Here is a 24385-nt window from a genome sequence, read left to right as displayed (position 1 = left end):
AGGAGCTTCTCATTTGTAACAGTCATCCCATGCTAGCTGTGCTCGCTGTGATATATGAAGACAAGTGAAAGCTCTTGAGAGGAGCTGACCTGGATCTGCTGCTGAAGCAGGTTGATCTTATGCTGCTGCTGGATCAGCTGCTGCTGCTGCTTGGCGATCTGAGGGACAAGGCACCTTCATTAGCTGCTATATGAGCAACCACAGCGGCACGAATGGGTACAAGCTAGGGAGAGCTGGGCTGTCTTTTTCACAAATAACAAAACACACAGCTCTTTTTGACAGTTTGTCCAATTTGCTCAGTGTTCACATGTACAAAGTGATGCACAGTGGGCACTCTCATCTACATGGCCACAGGAAGTTCCTGTAACCAATCCACTTTATTTATATGGCACAACTTTAACAAAGACAAGGTTTCCAAAGTGTGCTGTACAACAAAATAAAACACGCTAAATGTATAACACAGTAAAAACACAATAAAAGATGACGTAGACAATAGAAAGATAAAAGTAGTAAAATAAAATTAACTAATAAAAATACCATCATTTGATCAGGAAGATATGAAAAGCTGCAGTGGAAAGCTGTACCTGCTCCTGTTGCTGTCGGGCCAGCTCCATCTGCTGCTGCTGCTTCTCCAGCAGCAGGGCGGCCATGTTCCTCTGTTCTGAGTGGGCGCCCAGCAGCTGCTCTCTGAGGCCGCTAAGCTGGTTTATCATCATCAGCAACTGGAGTTCCTTCTCTGCCAGAGACTCAGGGGTGCCTGGAATGGATCAGAGGATCAATTTCATCTAAAACAATCTATTTATTGGAAAACTCTCCATGCTTCAGTTTTTTATGGAACAGAAAAACTTTGTTGTTCTTGTTTTTTAATATACATGTCTTCTTATTTTTAATGGGAAACTGTCTCACATTTGCAACAAACTTTTTTTATTTTATTTTTTAAAAGTCTTCAGCCTTTTTGCTCATAAGCAGTTTTAGTAGTGTGGGATGTCAGTGTAGTTTGAGAACTTCCAGATCAACAGGTTCAGCTATGAAGACTATGGAGGTTTATGAGTGCACTGGTCTTTAAAACTATAGTCATTCACAAAAATGATTTCAGATCTGACTGCCAATTCCCCCACCAAATATTAACCTATTCTACAGTCACATGGCAACATTTTCTTCTTAACAGGGGCCAATGGCTAGTAAAACCTATTTTGTTTCTCTCTTAGAGCCCTTAACACCAGACAAGACTCAACATGGCTGTGACATCTTCTAAATACAATGAAATGATGAGCATATACAGTTGATGGATGACAAAAGATTGAGTATTTAGTCATGATTATATGAACTGTTTGTTTAGATTTAGTGTAATCCATCCATCCACCCAATAATGTAACAAGTTTGAGAGCTAAATTACACGTAGGCTTAGCAAAGCATTGCTTGCAGCCTAATACGTCAGCAATCTCTAAGGAAAGAGCTGTATTTTAGACATGCACTGAGAAATGAATGGCAATGGCTGACGTACATCTCAGTCGGCTGGCTGAAAACTTTTTAAAATCAGTTGGCAGCATTTTAGAAAACTCTAAGCTAGCGTAAGGGTCTACATTCTCCAGGACTACAGAGAGAAATACTGCAGTTCACAATTACGAAAGCTAACTGTGCTAATTCCCTGTTACAAGATGCCAAGTACAGCTTAAAATGTCAAATCCATGATCAGTAATGGCATTGGTTAAAATAATAGGGAAACTCTTCTGGGAGCTAAAAGTGACATCGGCAGGTTAAAACTTTAGATGCCAGAGATCGAAAATCGTCCAGAAAACTCTGGTCCGTTCATGTCTATCTCATTAGCGAGGCACTGGGAAAGCTGAGACTACTTGAAAGAATGAAGGTACAGGCCGAAGAAGGTTTATAGCAACATGTTGATGTAGAGAAGCCTGCACACTCGATCATTAGGGTTTTTATCAACACTGTTTCATCTTGCTTAAATCGTCATAGGGTTAAAAAAACAACAACTTAATTTCCATCCCACCAAACAAAAACACAACTAGACAAAAATGTGAGGTTGGCCTAAATGCAAAACTGAGACAGAAATATATAAAAACACAAAACTAACCCAAGCCTCAGCTGATGGTGATGCAAATTCTGGGGACGAATGCAACTTCTGTTTTTCCTTTCGAGTTTGTCATAGTTCACCCTTGCAGTTCTGCACCTGAGCCTCTTTATATCTGTGGACTGTCTATAAATGTTTGATTTGATGACCAAGCAGAATCGAAACGCTGTTATTAAAAGCTGGTAAGATCGGGTCTGCGTGCTTCTTCTCACCCATATAAAGGCTGTGGCTGATGGCATATCCTTGGGGTTAGGATTAAGCTTAGTTTGAAATTGCATCTCTGGACAAACATAAACTCACTTTCCAAAGACTACAAACCGGTTTCTTTCTCAACTGTACTAAGACGAGGGATGGACTTTGTGTAATGGGAGGAGTCACATTTTGATCATCCTAATGATCAAAATGTGACTCTTCTGCAAAAATTGCTGGGCTGCGAGATACTGGAAAAACAGGAAATTGCTTAATTATTGCTACATTTTGATGGGACATAACGACTGAGATTAATCCACATTTTCCAAGCTATACTCTCTTTTTCTCTATCATCATCACCAGTTCCCCACTACACTTTTCAGTGATATCAAAAATCAGAAGTGGACATAAAAGGCAGTGAAAGCCCATCCAACTGGCCAAATCAAAAACTGACGTGCAGAGTTGTGTAGCTGGGCACTGGAATATTACGCCCAAGCAGCACATACTGAAACTGTGATGAGCACTGAAAATTCAATGTATTGTGCAGCTCTAGTTTTAACCATTGCTATAGTAAAATTGTTTTAATGTGAGTAATATTAATGACAACCAACACCTCACAATGCAATGGCATATAAACAATTCTATACATGCAGTAAATGGTATAAAGTTGTTGTTTATGTCTTAGAGCTGACCTTTCAATTGTCCTATGCCCACTGTGCTTTTCAGAAGTTTCTCCTTCCAGTCAGTATTCAGCAGCTTCTCAAAGGTCGGCATTACTGTTGACAGAACCAAACAGGCACTCAGCTGAACTGCTCTGTGCAGCGCTACATGACACGAAAATGACTCTGGCAAATAAAACACATCTAACAGAACTGCGCACTGCTTTCTGCGACTCCCCTCCCGCCCGCCCTAATGGCGCTGATTGGAGAAGATGTTCAGAATGTCGAAGGCCACCGATTGTTTGTGCATCAAGAGAGAAATTTGGAGTGTTTGAGTGGATCAATATTTGGACAGAGAACAATCCAGGGTCAGAGAGTGGAGGGTTACTTGAAAAAAAAAAAAAAAAGAAGTGAGGAGTTCAGACTTGTGAAAAACTTGAGGGCAGAGAGAATGAACTGCACTCAACAAAATCAGAGAGCAAAAAAAAAACAGCTTCAGTCCACTTAAGACCAGTCTAGAGCCCAGCAACACCATTGCTCTGCTAAACAACCAGGCAGGACGATCTTGAAGATATATGATGATAAATTTCAAGTATTTATTTTGGTTAAAATTTAATGGTTTTGGCTTGCAATTGCTTAAAACATAAAATTCAGATAGGCGATCTGAATATCACATAAGACTAATAAAAAAGGATGTTCAATCCAGAAATGCAGGTCCTACCAGCGTCTATTTCCTGCACAGTATAAACATTCATTAGTTGGTTGGGGAGAAATACTACATCTGTGCAGCTTGGCAAGAAGGACATAAGTCTGCTGAGGTCTAAGGGAAGCCCGGGTTGTTTTAATAGTGACCTTTAGCTCATCTGCATTGTTGGCTCTGGTGTTTCTCATCATTCTCTTCACAGCAGCCTAAACAGTTTCCCTTTTGTTCAGGTCAGGCCTGTTTACTCGTCAATCAAGCTCAGCAACACCATGGTCATTGGAACCAGCTTTTAGAACTTTTGGAAGCGTGAGAGGGTTCGAAGTCCTGCTGGAAAATGAAATCAGAAATGTCCTGGTAAGAAAGAAGAGGGACTTTGGACTTTATAAAAACCAGTGGACCAATGGTAGCAGATGACTTGGCTGCCAGAATCATCTCTGAGTGTAGAAACATCACACTGGACCAAAACCAGCTTGGATTTGATGCCTCTGCAGTCTACCAACAAACTGTGGCACCCTTGTTTTAAAATAAAATAGAAAATTCACCTTCATCTGAAAAGAGAACTTTGGACCGTAGTCCATCAGTCAACATCTATCACCAGCATTATCCATGACCAAGTAGGCCATACCAGGACCATAACATATCATTTCTGCACAAAAACAGAATATCAAATTCCAATTTTCTGAGACACTAATTTTGTGGTATTCAATACTTATGAGCCACAGTCACTGAAATTCACTCAAATAAATGCTGAAATACTGCATGTTATTAATGTGTATAATACACTAATTTCCCTTTCTGAACTAAATCACTGAAATAAATGTGCTTTTCTGTGGTAATCTAATTTATTGAGATGTACCTTTATTTATCAACTTTTCTAATTCCAACCCTTTCAAGGGGATTGACATGTTGCCCACAGAACTATCTCCCAAGAAGTACAATGAACCCATGGGATATGAAGAGTCAAACCTTGAGCCTGTCTCTTGTCCCTGATGTAACTATGGTTGTCAAACATTTACTCAGAGAATCTCTGTCCTCTTATCACGGTACTTTAACTAATAACCAGCTTTCTAAGGGAAATGATTCAAGCAGCTATAAACACTTTTGCCCAAAAGAAAGATATCACAGCTTGCCTTACAAGCAATTAGGATATTGTAAACACAGCTGCTGGGGTTACCATGTTGGTTTGTAATTAGCATGCCCTTGGGCAAGGCACTTATCCCAAGGTTGCCTAGCGGTATATGAATGTGTGTTTAGCAGAGCAATTGGTTAAATGGGGCTATAGTGAAAAGAGCTTTGAGTGGACAGTAGGACTAGAAGTGCTGTTTAAATTCACTCAGTTTACCATCTACTGCTAGATCCTAAAACAAAGTGAGATAACGAAGAGGTAGTGAGTTCCCTCAGGTAGATGTCCCAGAACAAGGTTTTTCCCAAGAAGCACAAATCACAGACATTTGCTGGCAGCAAATGGTTATGATTAATTCAACATCTTCAGCAACAGTGTCCATCCAACTGTTCGTTTACATCTACGGGCTTGGTGCGAATTAACCAGGCTACGCAAAGGCTGATTTTGTCAGGAGTTGACATTAGGCATAGCTTAAAATAAACAGGAAGTAGAGGTTGTCAACTAGCACGGACCACACATCTAAAAAAAATGAGAGAGGTTTTTGGGACTGTGTTGCTACTGGGTAAGTTGTAATTGTTCAGTCATGTCGGCTAGAATTGGCAATGCTCGTTGCAGTTCGGAGATGTAGAGAAAGAAACAATTCTACTTGCATTATGGGAATATCTGGGAGGACGGCGACAACCAGAACAGCTGATCAGTCATGTGAGGGAATGTGTTACATCAGAACTTATTCAGCGAATGTATTTCCATCTCCGGTTTTGAAAATTAACTCCTTTTTGCAAAATTTTAAAAACATCTCAAGCGAGTGTAAAAACTTGTGAAAGAGAGGAAGTTATTTTGGATTTTTCCCATTTCCATCAATGTTTTCAAATGCGAACACGACTAGTAATTAAAACGTTAGTTTTGTTAGCCTTATTTTTGAAAGCTTCCAGCTGCTGCTGTTCTACCTTCCTGCAGCAGCTAGCTGGTTCTAATGCAGGCTTGTCTGGCAACAGGAAGAGTGAGATTTGCTATTAGTCGAGTTATTTTTGTTTCTGTGCACATCTATAAGAATGCTACAGCTAACAATGTTTTGCTACCATCTTCTTTGATTAAATAAAGGGTTAACCTCTTTCCTTTGTGTCATAGCAACCTGTTAGAAGTTCTTGTTTTAGATCCATTACCTATTGAAATAAATGTATTTTTCGCTCAATTAAAAATCGTAAGAATATTTCTCTAAAAGCATTGATTGCCCACCTTGGGGTTAGGCTAGAGGAACATTAAAAAATGTAATTCAAGTTCTGAGCCCAACTTCATTGCAATATATTCAATTATTTTTTAAAAGACCTAAATGTGGAAGACCATAAACTTGAGCATCCAAGACTTTGCTGACCAGTAATGCCAAAGATTCTTTGAAGCTGCCAAGAAGACACCATCAGGGTGGCTTTTGATAATCATCAACAACATAAAATTCAGACTATCTCCAAACCCTGCCTTACTGTTTTAAGTTGCCACAAAGACATTCCCAAACTAACATTAGTACATTTTCTCATTCTGTTGTTGGTGCTAAGCATTTCCACCAACAGAAAGTGACCCAAATATGGACTTCTACAAACCTTCCTTGACTTTGGATTGCCGCTCTGATCGCTCCTGAATCCCAGCTTCCTTCAGTCCTGTGGGGCTTTGCTTGTGTGGCGGCTCTTTTCCTGGAGAGCCCTCCTATAGAACAAGAATAAACATCACATCAACCAGCCTTACAATGAAATAAACAAAGAACGGCTATTGGTCCCCACAGGCGGACCAATAGCCTTTAATTACAGTCCTTACTGAAGGGGAGCGTGAGAGTGGTGGGGTCAATTGGCGTGCCTCAACAGACTGATTTGCTGACCAGTCGTGCAAAGTCCTGTGGTGTTCCGAATTGGTTTTGGCTCCTCCATCTCCGCTGTATTCCTCCTGTTCGACTTTAACACCAATATCGGCCATGTGCACATCCCCACCGGAGAGGAGGTGCAGAGCTGAAGGGCTGGGCTCAACCATTCTGTTGGAAGACAAACAAACACATAATACTAATTGTCCTTTGGGTGTGGTGACCTTTGAGCCTTTGCCATGCTAATTTGCCAGTTTTTAAACAGGCAGTTGATACAAAGTATGACTCAAAATGGAAATCAAGTAAGAGCGGAGCAAGTTTCAGAACCGTTTCATTTCATACCCTGACAAACGTAAAGTTTGGGCACAGTCTTAATTAGATGTTTGGCCACAAAAATGAAAAGATGATCAGGTTTTTTTTAGTTCCACCCGGTGTGGTGCAACTAGGTTAGGTTTCATAGCACTAGTAAGCACCAGGTACCCCACCACCACCCCAGCTAGTTTGTTCACAGGTATTGTAATTTTGTTCCAGCCTTCTTCTAATTGGTACAAACCCATTCAAACCATGCATATTACAGGTACAAGGACAAATGTAGCTGGACAATAGATCAAATTAAAGTCAACAAGAAAAGATTCTAGCAATGTTTAGGGCAAACTGAGGATCACATTTTTGTGGGTGTAATTAAAGGTTTCACAAATCACAAACCGTGTTTGAAAGAACCTGTTCAGTCCTGGTTTGACAAGTTCATATATTGACATTTTTATGCCTGTCTGTATCTGTGGTGTTAACAACCAGTTAGACGGCCAGCAGAACAGGACGATATAAGAAAGTTTTCCTTTGCTACTTCAAAATAATAGTTTCAAACATAGATAAAATTTGTTTGTATACTTATTGAAGAATTTCTAAACCTCCTGACCACCATTTGTTCTGGTTGCCATCCCTATAGATAAGTGGACTCATGATATGAGAGATTATGACCTTTGACAAAACCAAAATAGGTCGTAGCGATCTCCTGTTACGACCTATTACTCCATTCTAGGGCTGGACGTTAATTAAATAGCAATATGTATCGATTAATAGACATATATCGATGATAGGAAAAAAAGGGTCAACAAAAGTCCAATATAATAACAGTTTTCCTTCCTTGTGCATTCTAGCTATGTAGATTAATATGACAAATGCAGACCCAGGAACCAACCCCCATCAAAGACTTCAGAGAGCATGGGTACATTTTTAAAAACTTGTAATTTTGGTAAAAGTTGGTTGAATAAAGGGCTGAGTTTGTATTCAGTGTGTTCTGTATCTAAAATGAGGTCGCTAAGCAACAGCATAAAATTGCCAGGGCTGCACTTAAAATATATGTTTTGAATTTGTTGATAATTAACGATACATTAACATTTCTTTTTTATCAATATGCTTTTTTTCTATATCTTCCAGCCATACTCCATTCCCTTACACTAGATTATACTTTTTTTTTTTTTTTTTTTTTTTTTTTTTTTTTAGAATAGGTGCTTCTCAAAGCAGCTAAAAAACATTCCATGTCTGGTCTGAATAGGCACATAGCCTGTACCAGATGTCCGGTGTTAGATGCTTCACCTTTGTATGCAAAAAAGTCATAAAGAATGACAAAAACTACCCTGGTGCCAAATAGCAAATAGAGAGGGAAAGGACGGGTTGATTAAGTGAAGTCTGAGTCGCTGCAAACTTCAACAAAAACCAACTCAGGGTTGTGTGCGTGTATTATTTCCAAGCTGTACAAGCGGCGGAAAGAAAAACACAGCAGACAGCAGAACAAAACAAACAGAACACACAAGGGCAAAAAGTGTGCATATATATATAAAGAGGCAAAAAAAAAAGCTATTGTTGGAGCCGGGGAACAAAGGAAGCCAGGACAATGGGGGAGAGGCTGACAAAAGCCGCCGGCCGCAGGAAACAGGCCGGATAACAATGCCAGCGGAATGTGCCGACCAACTCGGGAACACGGCAAAAAAATGCGAAGCGCCACCATTCTGTGGAAAGCATAATAATGACTCAGACCCCCCTCCCTCCAGTTCACCGAGCTCTCCCAGCCTGCACACCCTGTTTCTGAACAAAGGCACCTGTCTGCCAGGGTCCAAGGCTCCAGACCTCCCCAATTTGCTTCAATGTGTAGGTGTGGCTGTCCAGAGCTGTAAAATCAAATACAAGTAGAAATGCAAAGCAATGGCAACATTATAGCTAAAATAGTGCATTAGACGTGGGGATGTAACGATACATCTAAACAGTCCACCATATTGAGTTCACAAGAGCAACACAAGATTTGACCAATATCTCTGGAAAAACTGTGGAACAATTTATTACCTTATGTTTTATTTTATAGATTAAGTAGAGGTTGCAATACACATATTTAATATAGATTGATTCAACAAGAGTTTATTTAGGACATACATTGTTGTTTTTAATGCTTATATCAATTTAAAATCTAAAGCCAAAAAAGCCACAAAAAAAGCTTAATTTAAAAATTTTCACAAGTATTGATAATATTTATTCTTATAACAAAAAGTGAAAATATCTAATTTCAGCGTAGAATTATTTTGTTCAGGTTCGACCAGATTTTAACCTGGAGCTGATGAAAGGGCAGTGACGCGCAGTCAGGGGAGGCACAAGTTAAATACCAACACTGTTACGATATCAATTTGTCCACGTGACTGTTCTATACATTTATTTACATATTTTCAGTATGTTTTTAACATTTCAATAGTCAAAAAATAACTGAATTTATGCATTTTCTAATCAAACACATGGGAGATGTGAGAGGTGAGGCAGTGAGGAGCTGTGATGGCGCCTCGATTCACGTACTGAGCGATGTTGGCAGATGCCGCATGCTTATTGCTGTCTCTTTAAATCGCAAATTTGAGACTCAAATACATTTACTTCAAGTCTCCTTATCATAGCTTTCTGACACTAAAGTATCTTAAAAGTAATAATATCCTTATATACCACACTCATTATTAAGATTATTTGAACCTGCATTGTTCTCATTAGTCCTTTGCTAGCTAGAATCTCTGCTTCCATCTCTTGCATTTTGATATCTGGTAACAGTCATTAACCTAGTAATAATTTTTTTATAACTAATATTTTAGCTGCATAGTGATTCATTCACAATGTGCTTATTGACCCTGAATCAACTGGATCAATTATTCTACGGTTCCTCAAAATGTTCCATTTATTTAGTGGTATCATTGATTGGCACACATCGTTTAAAAGACAAGATTTTGAAACAAAGTGAAATATAATTGATTCTGCTTATCACTTTTCAGGAAACTAGCAGCAGGTGAGCACAGACATGGCTTTTAGGCATAATCCCTACGTTTTCAAAAAGGTTGAGATGGAACATGTACTAGAAGCTACATTTTATCCAGCTTTATCCACCCCAGAACCAGAAATTAGAACTTGGTATTATTGCTTAGAAAAATCACTAAAGGTTGTTGGTATAATAATTTTGCCGTGGAAAAAGACAGTTCAACTGCAATATTAAAAAGCTAAAGATTAATTTGATATTCATCCCCATAAAGAGTTTGTAAAAGTCTGGCTGGAACTGAGCACATAGCCAGGGTGCCAGTTTTTACAAATGTGGTGTCATAGACAAATAGAAAAAAATCTTCATTGGACACTTTCAATTTCCAACCATGTTTAATTTTATTCTGGTTTAATTAATAATGCATTTTAGTCCAAGGAAGTTGTGCTGTTTCAGTTCTACTGCTCCACGGTGTCACCAATGGTTGATCCAGTCACCAAAACCAAATAGGCGCCCTGCCATTTGTTAGAAATTGGCAGCTTAGAATTTATTGCTTGGTAAAGTAGAGTATCTAAGTATCTAAGAAACAGTGATACAACAAAAGGCTATAATTTTTCTGTATAGTTCAACAAAGAACTGCTTTTCTGGTCAATATATGTCAAGGGTATATTTTTTTGTACTTTGAAGATAGATTTTCCAGGTTCACACACATAAATATTAGAAAAAATTCCCCTCAAGTCTGAATTTCAGCTGAGAAAATGGGAGCTTGCTGAGCAGCCCCAAGCTTCATATCCAATATGGCTGGCGGATAAATACAATTTAGTGACAGCTGCTGCTAAACTATTTATTTGCACTAGAGGTTTAATATTACATTAACCCAATGTCACATACTGTACCCGACCTCTGTGTGTAAACATGCTCTTTTGGTGTTTGAACACAATGCCATTGCCAGATGTCATTACCGTGAACGTTCGCCACAGCATTAATTTCAGTGAATTTTTGGATTTGTACCACTGTCTGTATTCAAATCATAACAGAACATGTTCCAGAGTGCAGCTGTAAGCACGTGGGAAGGGCAGTCTTACTTGAAGCCACCTTCTTGACCACCGTTGGCTTTAAATGTCATCTGAATTATTGCTGTGTATTTGTTTTAGCCCGCCAGCCAGTGGAATTGGAGGCTAAACGCATGTGAAATAGAACAAACACACGGCAGTAATTCAGATCATTTTTCAAGTCTTACGTTCAAACATGCCAATCCTCGTTCCACTAATAACTGGAATAAATCAACAGCTTTGAAAAATCTGCATGAGCCTCATCTTGTTTGACAGCTATTTTCAGGTGTTGGGTGTGTGTGTGTGTGTGTTTGTGTGTTTGCAGATATTTATGAAGAAACACGAAAGGGGTGGGAGGGTGAAGAGGGAGAGGTGGGAAACTGTTTAGCCAACACTGCGCCGGCCACCATCGGCAAGGGGTTGATTGTGCGGCGGCAGGAACGGAGGGGGGGAAAACGACGGCAGTTCAGTCCCACGCTGTAAGTTATTCCTGGGTCTCCTCTCTGTGTTCCAAAGGGAGCCGGACCACAGGGCAGGCACATGTGGTGTTCACACGCCTCTGAGCACGCACAGATTGAATGTGTGTCACCGACTGCAGAGGTATGCACAGAATCTCCACGACCCACAGCACTGTTGACAGCCTGGAATGCACGTCAAGGTGTGTGTTTTTCTCAAGAACAAAGGTTTTGTTTTTGTGCTCCAAGACAATGCCGTTGGCGTCTTCGTGAAAACAATGCAAACCTGTCAAGGTTATTGCTTCCGTGCACATCGCTCTCATCTAGTTAAACACGCTCGAGTCTATCTGCAACAGATTGCACCCATGTGGAACCTGAGCTTGTGTTGCATGGTTTGGATAGCATTGCTGTCTTATGAGGTTATCTGATTGAGGTCTTTTTTCCGACCACCTATGAGGCTTTTTCAGCTTTTGAATGCCATCTCAGCATGAAGTTGAGAAATCCCAATTAAACCGACCTCACAGCAGATGTTGAGCTCTAAAAAGTAGAACAAAGTGACCAAAAAACTAACGTGGGTAATCATTTTAGTGGAGAGCTGACATACTGCACAAAAAGAACCCAGAGCAGGTGGTTTTTGTTATGAAGGGGAAATAATCTACCTGCGGTATCAAATGTTGTTGGAGTTATAAAAGATGAGCTGAACCTTTCAGTCATGTTTTACACCCATCTTTGTTCATCATAAACCCATCAAAAGCAAACTGAAGAAGCCAGAGACATGAATCAGGTATTTTTACATAGAACTATTGTCTACTCTTACACACATATTTTTAATCCTCCTATTCCTGTTTTGATTCCTCCTACCGATTTGGCAGAGGACTGTCAGAGTCGCTGGAGTTATTTTTATTTTACTTTTTGCTGCATAGAGCATAGGCTATGTTCCTCCCCCACATGTTGCTGCACACTGCCAGTTGGCTGGCTGAAAGAATGCTACTATATTTCGCCATACTTGCACACAAAAAAAAATTAGGATGTTTTGAAATAATTTTGAGAACAATGTTAAATCTACAGCTCGTTTAAAATAAATTAGATCATGCTATTAACCTTTTTAAATTAAAATCATTGTGTGAAATACTGTGTTACAGAGAAACCCCAGCATTTCTAGTCCGTGGGCCAGAATCTGTAGGATGACTTTTCGTATGAACTGAACTGAACTGGGCAACTTTCTTCCACCGGGATAAGTTGCTACATATAGCAGTGATCTCAAAACACCAATGTTCCCATGTTTTCACTTGCACATTAATAAGTTAAAGCCGATAAAAAATCTAAACTGTTGTGCTCCGGTCCAAGAGGTCACGTGATTCGAGTTTTGCTGCTCAGCCAATCAGATCGCTGTATTGTCAGCTGAGCGAGTTCAACAAGTTCATCATGGCTGCGCCCGTAAATGGTTGTATGCATTTGTTTTCAGACGAAGAAAGCCCAATAATAGCATTTTCTGGTGCCAGTTGGCAAAGATCTTTATGGCAAGAAAAAAGAAATAGCCCAGACCATCCATCCATCCATTTTCTAACACACTTATTCCTGCTGGGTTCGTCAGGGGTGCCAGTGCCGATCTCCAGCTGTCAATGGGCGAGAGGCAGAGTACAACCTGGACAGGTCGCCAGTCCATTGCAGGGCAGAAATAGCCCAGACTTTTGCCCATTTTACTGTGATATCACCAAGATCTGCTGCGCCAGGATAGCACAGGCGACAGGTGTCGTTGTGCCAAACGAGTTATCCCCACCAGAATTTGTTTCCCCTGCATCGGGTGAGTGTTTGAAATCAATAAAACTTTTGACCTCTTGCTTTGTGAAGTCTAAACATTTTTAAACATCACAATCTAATAAAATTGATTTTTTTAAACTCCTAATACATTGTTCTATTTTTAAAAGTGACATATCTTGTTTTCTTAATATGGTTAATATCTCTATATTGTTCTTAGTTGAATTAAAATCTTATTAAATCTGATAATTTTGGCTGTACCTTTATTCAGTGTTCATTTTATCACACGTGAAATCCGCTTTATATGATCTATTCATGCGGGTCTAGCTACCAAAAAATAAAAATAAAAAAGATGAACAAACAGACAGCTGTGATGAACTCAGGAAGGTGGATTTGTGGTTTCAGCAGATAGACATGCGACAATCTTATAACATAAAGCTAATATTTTCATGACACATGTGGAAATGACCACAGAGCCGTTTTCTTTCTCATAACGTGTTACATTGAGTGATCAATCGAGTTTTAACCAACATAGCAATCCCTTATGATAGCACTAACAAGTGTTACATTTTCAGTTTTTTCACACTAACTGAACGATAATGTAACGACACCATTGCTATATTTCGTTAAGAAAAGTAAAACATCTTAATTTCCACGCCTAATAGGTTGGAGATGAGGCTGATGACTGGATTCATTCTTCCAGCTGAATGTGCTCCCGACGCAGTGGAATACAAATTCTGCCAGGGAGAAGTCGTTTGGCACGACACCTGTACAGCAGGTCTTGGGGATATCACAGTAAATTGGGTAAAAGTCTGGACTATTTCTGCCCTGTGATGGACTGCCGACCTGTCCAGGTTATACCCCGCCTCTCGCCCATTGGCAGCTGGAGATCGGCACCAGCACCCCTGACGAACCCAGCTGGGATAGGCGTGTTAGAAAATGGATGGATGGATGGTCTGGGCTATTTCTTTTTCCCTGCCATAAAGATCTTTGCCAACTGGCGCCAGAAAATGCTGCCGCAATTATTGGGCTTTTTTCGTCTGGAAACACATGTTTATAACCCTTTTCTGGCGCAGCCTTGATGAAATTGTTGAACTCGCTCAGCTGACAATACAGCAATCTGATTGGCTGAGCAGCAAAACTCGAATCACAAGACCTCTTGGACTGGAGTGCAACAGTTTAGATTTTTTATCGGCTTTAACTTATTAATGTGCAGGTGAAAACTTGGGAACATTGGTGTTTTGAGATCACTGCTATGTGTAGCAACTTATCCAAGTGCAAGAAAGTTGCCCCCTGACAGTTCATACGAAAGTTCTTAAGGAGACGTCCTACAGATTCTGGCCCACAGACTATTCCACTCAAGGCTATCATACAATGTAGAGCTGTCAGAGTAATCGATATTTTGACGTAATAAAAAATAAAAAAGGGTTAGGGTTATAAACTGAACGGTTTACATTTGCCCAAATTGTTGGACCTCTTCTGGCAGCAGCGCTGCAATATCACTCAATCCCTCCACTCCCTCCATACTAACCTGATCAAAAAAATAATCTGTGGCTGAAGTTTGAAACTCTGCTAACATGGCGAGCACAGCGATAAACAAAACACTCAATTGTCTGTAACCTAGAAGGCAAAACACAAAAGTGTTGTTTGGAGGAATGTTCACTATGAGGCAGACAGACAAGACAATTTTGAAAAGCTGACTTATGCCACATGCTAGCTAGCGTAAACTTACATGTCAGTGCTATGGCGTTGCTATTTGAGGCCAACTTAAAAAGCTCAGTACTGCTCCTGTATCTGCAGTAAAGAAGTAATACACATCCCAGATAACACCAGCCAATGTTATCTGTTCAATTATTAGCTTCATGGACACACCCAATGACGGTTCTATTTGTCGTTCTGTTTGTCGTTTGTGCTTCCCAGGTGTGCAGTTCAGAACCCCACAACAATTTATTCTAATGCAGTACAAATCAATCAAGGAAAATGTTAATCAGTTGATGGCTGAGTCGACTAATAAATAGTTTAGTAATGAAACACACCAGTACGCCCACCATCCCTTAAGTTGTCAAAAGAATTGAAGGCTAATGTGGCTAACAATAATACAATTCATGGTGAAGATGGCCTGTAGCGGATATTTAGAGCAGAAAAAGTAGGAACCTACCCTGCTGCTATGGTTGATCACTGAAGAAAATATTGCGCAGAATTACCAGAAAGAGAGAAATTGTACAGGGCTGCAGCTGCTGCATATATTTGCATGCACCAGATCCTTGTTTGTTTTCAGACAGTTTAGTTTACAATTATTCTTTATGTGTCTCTCAGTGTTAAAGTTTATTTGTACAGCAAATCAAAGGTACATATATCTATAAAGCATATTAACATTTATACTATGCGTTAGATGGTCTACTGTTTTGCCAAACATGGACGTGATACTTAAATTATACATTTCCTTAAACAAAGGCTGAATGCTTATTGGTTTACCCCTCAAGAGGAAAGTTAAAAGTTGGAAATATTGCAAATAATCCTATTTTTTGCTCTAAACTAGAAAGAATCCTTTGCCTTCAAAAAATGCTGCAGCAGTATCAAAAACAGCATTAACTTTTAAATGTTTGTATCGTGACAACCCTGACACCACAAGAATCTCACACTGGCCACCAACTAGGTAACATAATTCCACACCTAATGTTATAACTCCGAAGAAGATTTTTACCTATCACTTTGGTCAGCCATTACCTGTTTTAATCGTGCTTTGTATAGACATTGGATTGGATTTTTAGTGCACACAAAGGTATCACAGCAGTGACAAATCCTGAGAATATTAGAACTAAAATCATGTGTTTCTTAGCCTCTGCCTTGAAAAGAACTATGTGGTTTTCCAGAGAAAATGTTGCTAGTTAGCAAGCAGTGTCCGAAATTAACTTCCTGATTCACTGGCCAAGTTGGACAGAAGATGTAAAAATCAACCGGCCAGGCATAAATATTAATCCTGACCAGACCTCAATTTTGATAAAAATTTAGAGTGAGATTATGTTATTTTCGGGGGCGTGGTTAGGGGTGTGGCTGACTGGTCCCTGGAAGAGAAATCTTTGTTTTCTGACTTTGATAAGAAAATATTGTAGTTGATTATAAAAGACTGAATTATCAGATTCACGTCCAGGCAATAAAAAAACACTACAGATTATCATTATTGTATCCATGTTGGTCTTATTTGTGAATGAGGCAGAGTTTAATCAAGCCAATAAATTCCAACATTTTACCTCAGCTGCAACACTTAAAGCACGCAGGGTTCAAGCTGCGTCTTTACGCATGATCCAGCTGCTGGATTTTACCCTGGTGCGCTGCGCGCGAGGGATAAACAGTGGGGAAAATGCATAATTGAAGACTGTAAATGGCTCCTTTAGGGAGGAGAGAAGGAATAATGGTTCTGAGTTAAAGCCACCGATGTTACAAGTTTCTTAAAATGACCCTTAAAAGTGCGCACCTAAATTATATGTAACGTAATTATGAGCACCTAAATTCAAGCGCAAGGCACCACGCCCACCTAAGTACCGCTGGTTCTGTGTCGTTAAAAACAAAAGAGCATGAAACACAGCTACTGACTCTCCTATTGACTTTAATTGGACATTTTGGTACGAGTCGGACATTAAACGTAGTGATTCACGGGGGGGCAGTAAGAGCGGCGAAGCATAGAAACACAGCGCACGTAGTTAAAAAAAATGCAGAATAAATAAGAACGAAACTTATAAACAGACTAATTGGCGTTTTAGACTGCCTCTGGTTAGCAGATCTGTTTTCTGATCCAGCAGGCATGACTGTTCTGAATGTGAAAGAAGCTGAAGCAGCTCCGTAGAAGGCGGGTCTGGACTGAGCTCTGGATGGAGGGAGCTGTGAACAGATCAGCCCAGATGGGTTTTGTTATTTTTATGTTATTTTTATTTTATTTGGTACAAACATTTACTCGCCATGTGGCAGCTAGCCCTCTGAAATTCACTCACCAAACGGGAAATTTACTCGCATTTGGCAACTGGCGAGTGTTAATTTCGGACCCTGTTAGCAAGTAGCTAGTATGGAACACTAGGTCACGGCTTAAAAGTGTCATTTGTGAACAACTATTTTTAAAAAAATAGTTGTTCAAAAGTCAGCACACTGTGGTTACAACAAGCACTAAAAAAGTCACAGGATTAATTTTCTATCTTTTTTTAAATTGTGTACTTGTGAAACCCTTTTGCTAAAACCCTGGCGTTAGCTAATTTTTAACAAGTTGCAAAAAGTAGCAATGTGTTGCAGATCTGAAGTCTATTTTCATCTCATTTGTATTGGAGCATTCAAGCAGAGTAAAATATGTCTGCATGTCAACGTGAGCTACTTTAACTTTGGACACACACGCTCATCTTCAAACGTTTTTCAGCTCACTCAAACCCCCGGCACTGCATCAAAATAGAGTGCCTTCCCTAAGCTTCACAGGGGCCATAATGCCATGAGACTACCTAGAAGAGAGCGAGAAAAAAAAAGAAATTTAAAAATGGGATTTGTTTGCTGGAAATCCCATTTCAAAAATATGTACAAGGAGAGCCGTATCGGACCCTAGTGGAAAGATACAGATGACAAAATCTACATTTCACAAGCTTTTGAGTTAAGCAGACGGCAGATCGAACTGGGAGGTATAAAATAGCCTACCCTCTTTTTAAAACTGGTCTAATTTTTTTTGTTTGTTTAGTAGTAATGTAAAGTGTCCTATGTAATCACGTTACATGCTACATAACCTTGTAATGTTCCCTGAATTACTGAATGCAATACTGGAAAAAAATGTCATCTCCTCTCCAATCTTATCAGCCATTTTGATAATTTTTTTTCCACCTAATGAAATGCTGTGTTTGCTGCCCTCAGGTGGCCAAATCAATAATTCAAGATAAACATTTGTCATTAAAAGTCTGATTAAAACTGATTAATTTCAAGACAATCTGTAAACAAACAGGTTTATTCAGAACTTACAGTTGGATATTTTTGACACGGCATCCTATATTAGACTGAGTTAGTGACTTGTATGTCAAGAAATTACTTCTATGGTTGCTTTTAAAAACAGTAGCATGTTAACATTTTGGCAGAATAATTTTCTGTTTGAACTTGTTCTTCATTTTGTTGATTTTGTTGCCCATAGATGAAATTTTTGCTTTTAAAAAAACGTACTTCCAGGAGAAGCTCAAAGGGTGAACTGACCTTTTACAAGTCGATGCCTCTGTATCCAAGTGAAGTTTAAGTGCACTGTGCCACGAGTCTTTTATGATTCCGTGGTGCCGGTTGAGCCCTTCTTTCACATGAATGACAGCAAACATAGGAAACCTCTGCTCTCCGATAAAAATCAACTCCTCTCCTTTGAGCGCTGACAACACTGAAACGTTACACTTCCCACGACACAAGAATCACTTCACACAAAAACTTCAGTTGCCCAACAAGTTGTAACACGCAAAACCCAACATCTAGTCTCCAGGGGGTTGGCAATTGGAAATCCCTTCTGTTGTTCTCCCTTTCTTTTCTTTTTCTTTTGTTTCCTTCTTTTCTCTCTCATTGTTTTTCTTTCCTTCTTCTTTGCTTTTCCCGTCCTGGCAAGTGCAGCTTGTTGGGTTTATATCATTCTTGTTGCCTTTCAACAAGTGCCTCAGGCAAAATTGTTGAGAGTACACAAAAGCAAGGGTGCGTGAGTGCCAGAAGGCTTTCTCAACAGATGAAAGAAGTGACATCTAAAGGTTTGCTTGGCAATATAGATAAAGACAATTGCATTGTCAACTCTGTGACTGACAGCTCCAACGGCAAAAATGATTAATGCCTCAGTAAAATCCATGTAATTAAAGCAAACCAAAAAGTAAAATATACTAAAATAATTAAAAAACTTTCTCTGTGCCAAATTTCTACAGCGCCATCACACGGAATCCCTGATTAGCATGCCATTTCTCACGTATTGTTCAATTGTCAACAGCCTTTCATGTCGGGTCGCCCACGGTAAGTTTCCTACCTGCTACGCAGTCATGTCAAGACAAGTGTGAAGCAATGTATAAACAAATGTTTGGGGAAATGTTTCACAGTTAGCAGTATTTGCTTAGGGATGATAAAACAATCCAGCGCGCTGCACGAGCTACCAGCTGCACCACCATCTGCCCACAGGGCCTGGCTCGGCCTTATCATGGAAAGAGCTTCCAGCAAAGTGTAACATAATTTAAACTAACCACATCTCATCTATAAAAGCTCAAAATAACCCATCAACAACTAATCTGATTTTGCGTGTCACGGACGCCTGTCTTTGAGAGAGGTATGCCAGTAACTTGAACTTAACGCAGTTTCGGGACAGTGATGTCTCATATAATACTGATAATGAATTAAAAAAAGGAGAATTCCCTTTACACACCCTACTGTCTTCCTCCATACTCATTGTGCTCTCTGTACTGACCTGGTAGGGCCGGGTGAAAGAGCGGGAATCCAAAATCGCTCCCTGCCTGGAACAGTCCTGCTGACACAAGTCATAGTAACTGGCTCTACCTCTCCTGTAACGCTCGTCTTTTCTACACTTTCAGTTACCTCTGACCCAGCCACCCCCTCCGCCCCTTCCCCCCCGCCTCTCCTCTCAAGAGGGAAAGTACAAAGAGGCTCTTCAAATCCCACCGCACAGGCTCTGTATTTGCATAATTAGCATGTGGTTGCAGGTAACCCTTCCTGCACCACGACTGCGCGCGATACTGATCAGCCATCCAACAGGTGTGATTTTCATGTGATAAACGCATTCGTCAGAGGTGGACACTTTCTAACAAAGTCGGCTTTATCCTCTGTTATGATTTCCTGGACACATGACCATGGATCGGGAGCGCAACGCCAGAATAATATCTAAAAGGTATTGTAGATTCAGGGTTGAACCCTATGAGGTAGATGATAAAAGAGAAAAGAATAAGGCTTTACTGCTTTCTATGGAAGGTTAAGTGGGACAATATTAAATTAATAAATATATCATGAAATAAATCAATCTAAATATACAATGAAATAAATAAATGTACCATGAATAATGAAATGTAAAATGAAATAGTGAAATGTAGAATGAAATAAATGCACCATTAAATGTCCCATTAAATCATTAAATGTACCATGAAATAAATAAATGTGCCATAAAATAATTAAAGGTAAAATAAAATAAATAAATGTACCAGTAAATGTTCCATTGAATATTTTGCTGTAAAGTGCAGAAATAATGTCAATACCGTGTTGCAATTTGTTTACCACACACTGGTTGAGCAACACCAGCCTCTATATCCCTAACCTGACTCCGCCAGATGTATTTCGTTCCGCCTAGCTTCACTCACATACATCTGGGAAATCGCCCATTGAAAGTGATTTCTCCAACCAATTTTATGGTCTGGCCAATCAGGACGCAGGGCTGGAGTTTCATAGATGTGACGTAGTGGAGACGCGACCATGACGTGAGACTGTTTTGATAGCAATGGCGGCTCGTCGAGGAAGCAAGCGTTAACATTGATGCTGCTATTTCTTCCGTGTTGTCCAATCTACCTAATATTATTTCATTAAAAGAACATCAGAGAACGCCCCTGAAGGCTTTTGTTGGTGGAAACCATGTTTTCGCCCTTCTCCCGACCGCATTTGGCAAGTTTTGTATTCCGGGGCGCGTCCGCGTCCGCCGTGGACGCGCCCCGGAGCGGTTAGCGGTTAGCACGAAACCATGTTAGGAGGCCTTTAGTCCTCGACGCAGTCGGCCCGGGATCGACTCCGACCCGCGGAGCTTTGCCGCCTGTCTTCCCCCTTCTTCCTGTCAGCTCACTGTCAATAAAACGCGTCCCAATAGAAAAAATAAAAAGTTTTTTTTTTTTGTTTTTTTTTTTTCCTGCGTCGCTCTCATCAGCGTCACGGGTTGGCTTCGGTGTGAGTTGTTGAAATAGCACGTCGATAAAGATGACAGACAAGTGGCTTATCCAATCATATGCAAGGATTTTTGATAAGGCCCAGCCTTCAATAAAGGCAATTCCTATGGCGGTGTCCCAGATGTATGTGAGTGAAGCTAGGCGGAACAAAATACATCTGGCGGAGTCAGGTTACTATATCCCTAGGTTGGCCTGAAATGTCTCTAAAAAGTTCAAGAGAGAGCTCACTATAGTTGTGGTCCTGTGTGGGGGAAGCTGTGACAGACAGGATCAACATTAGCTCCGCCCACTGGCTAACACCGGCTAACGTTCTCTCCCAAACTCTTTAGAGATATTTTAGACCAAACTAGGACTATAGAGGCTGGAGTTACTCAACCAGTGTGTGATAAACAAATTGCAACACATTATTTCTACACTTTACAGCAAAAATTTGACCCAACCAGGTAGACGTTTTCTTGTCTTGCTCAGTGTGAATCAGTCAATCAGGCGTCAGGGTCTCCCTTATCCCGCCCACTGAGTTTGACGGTTGAAGGTGAGAGTTTAAATGATTTCATGATGAGTCTGCTGCACGACGCCCTGAAATAAAAAATACACAGTGAAATAATGAAATGCAACAAGAGGAAATTAGAGAATTATTTTAAATATTTAGCCGTCAAAGTTGGTACATAACATTCCCAAGGCATAGTCCTAAAAACCTATTTCCAGATAAGAAACTACGAGTGATGGTACTTTACAAAGTCAAATTCAATCAAATCACACAGAGAGATTGGTTAACAATTTCCTATGTAAGGAAACCCAGCAGATTGCACAGAGTCTTGACAAGCAGCATTCCCTCCAAAAAGCACGCAGAGTCACAGTGGACAGTTGTCTGCATTGTCGATGGCTTTGCAGCAATCCCTTATACATGCATAAAGCGACAGTGGAGAGGAAAACTCCCCTTTAACAGGGAGGAAAACCTCTAGCGGAACAAGTCTCAGTATGAATGGTCAACTGCCTCGACTGACTGGGTTTAGAGAAGACAAAGCAGAGACACAAAAAGCACAAGCACCCAAACTTGACTCGAACTACAGTAATGTACAGTAGAAGGAAATGGTGCAGCTAAAAAGTGCTGACCAAATAAAAAAATGAATTGAGCAGCTTATAAATCCATTTAAATTAACCGATCGCAGGGTTAATGAGAGCTCTCACTCTGACTGATCATCCAGACCAGGGATCTGCAACCTTTACAATCTAGAGAGAGACTTTTGCTCCAGGCCTGCCTAATTAAAGCTTGTCTAGCAGACAACTTATTATTTTTATACATATCTACTATAAGAAATGAGTGGTCAGATTTATAGAGCCATCAATTTATTTCCGTTTTAGGGATGCAGAGAAACACTTTTGTAAAAAAAGAGGATGAACACATTTCCTCTACGAAAATTATGTTTAAAAAAAAGCACATAGTGTCCAAGCTAAAAATCTAATGTTGGCAGAATAAGAGTGCTAATACCTGCATTTGTTATCATATCGATATTTTAAAAAACATAAACTGATTCTGTATTGTTTTCAGCCAACTCTATTACGAGTCATAGTAGAAGGTCCAAAGAGCAACTTGTGGCTTCGGAGCAGCAGGTTGCCTGAACTGGACGGTTGGTATAAAGTAGGGGTGTCCAGCTCCTGCACCAGTAGGCCACAGTCTTGTAGGTTTCAGAAGTGTCCTTCCTCCAAAACAGCTGATCCAAATGACTGAGTTACATCCTCAGCAAGCCTCCTAATGAACCAGTTATTTGATTCAGGTGGGCTGAATCGCAGAAACATCAAAAACATTCAGGACAGTTTGCTCCTATAAGTCCTATAAAGATGTTTAACACTCAGTTTGTCGTGTATGGTTGTGGACTAGAGGTAGAGGAAGACTAAAGAAAGAAAGTAAATTAAGGGGTTTTAGAGGGGTTGGTAATTTCCAACAACTGAACTTTATGGCCACTTTGCATCATTATTTTGCACTGCCAACATTGCTGAACTCTTATAATCCAGTTAAATTTAAAAGTACACAACTGGACGTTTACTGCATTTTTGGATCATTATCTTTTTGCACTGCCAACATTGAACAACATCCTTCAGCACACTTTTTTCAAAAAACAGTTTTTCTCCTGCATTGTTACATTCTTAGCACTGCTGCACTTTATCTTGTAATGTTATCTTATTTCAATTGCAATCACATTACACTGTTGTAAGCCGTGTGCAACGAAATTTCATTTTGTATGCACTCTGTGTATACAAAATGACAATAACTTTGTCTAAGTCTAAGTCTAGTCTCTAATTTTATCGCTTCATCAGTTTGCACTTTTGGTTGTTTCGATGCCCTGTTACAGGACTGGTGACCTGTCCAGGGTCTATCTTTGATGGTTGGATGAATGGATGGAGAAAGAATGTGATCCATTTACAAACAGGTCACAAAGTACTATTTTAGTCAAACTCATATTTCATAATAAACACTGGAAACAAAGTACTATATAGTCTTCAGGGAAAATATACAATTAAATTACATGTGAGATTTGGACACTTTGTCTTTTCTATTTTCAAAATTCATCAGAAAATACCTAGAGAAATAAACTGTTATGCAAAGGTTCATATAAATTGTGTAAATTACTATAAATTCTAGATGTGAAATGGAAGTGATAAGGGTAGAAGTGGCAATGTTTGGGAATGTGTGGCGTGTGAATCAGGAAAGGGGAGAACTGACCCAGCCAGAGCCAACTTTTGGAATTGATGACGTGTCGGCCCACTTCCCACATAAACAACAGAGCACGTTTGCTTGTCTTTCTGACTGGATTTAGTTATAAAAGTGAATAACAACTTTTTTAGATTAATGTCAAAAAGAAGTGTGGAATACAGAGAATTTCCCCAGGACCATTTAGTAAACTGACAGTCAACCGTTGTTACAGTTTTGGATATGGAATCTCTTTAAGGCGTACCAAGCAAACTAAAGATAAATTGCACCAAGGTTTGGTGTTCATTTTTTAGATACAATGCAAATGAATTCTCTTCCTGATGCACCTGCACTAAACTGAACATTAGAACATGTTCCTTATTTGAATTACAGACTCTTTCATGATGCCTCAGTCAGTTTAGATAACACTATGTGCGATTACTCAACTAATTTGAGGAAAAATACAAAAAACGATTTTCAACAGACTTCCAATGCCCTTGAAAACTTTTTGAATCCTTCTGAAGATGAATTCGTACAAAAATGGCAATGCCTGTTTTGTGTGTGGAACAATTTGCTTTCTTTCTAAATACTGAATCTGTAGAACACACACACTGAGCTTTTCAACAAAGCTTCCT

General features: G+C 39.8%; 1 protein-coding gene across 2 annotated transcripts in view; it reads right to left on the bottom strand.

The window, feature by feature from the left end:
* The window catches only part of LOC105918560 (SRY-box transcription factor 13), a 34651-nt gene extending 15106 nt beyond the window's left edge, over positions 1-19545 (bottom strand). For both annotated transcript variants that reach the window (XM_012853673.3, XM_012853674.3), the window contains exons 1-6: positions 18363-19545; positions 6570-6780; positions 6359-6461; positions 2971-3054; positions 585-757; positions 90-158 (exon numbers count right to left, since the gene is read on the bottom strand). In XM_012853673.3, the coding sequence (XP_012709127.1) occupies positions 90-158; positions 585-757; positions 2971-3054; positions 6359-6461; positions 6570-6780; positions 18363-18478 (756 nt within the window). In that variant the 5' untranslated portion in view covers positions 18479-19545. The remainder of the gene's footprint in view (positions 1-89; positions 159-584; positions 758-2970; positions 3055-6358; positions 6462-6569; positions 6781-18362) is intronic.
* Between the last annotated feature and the right edge of the window lie 4840 nt (positions 19546-24385).

This window comes from Fundulus heteroclitus, chromosome 20 (assembly GCF_011125445.2).
Source record: "Fundulus heteroclitus isolate FHET01 chromosome 20, MU-UCD_Fhet_4.1, whole genome shotgun sequence".
Classification (NCBI taxonomy): Eukaryota; Metazoa; Chordata; class Actinopteri; order Cyprinodontiformes; family Fundulidae; genus Fundulus; species Fundulus heteroclitus.
This window is presented reverse-complemented; position numbering and strand designations above follow the sequence as displayed.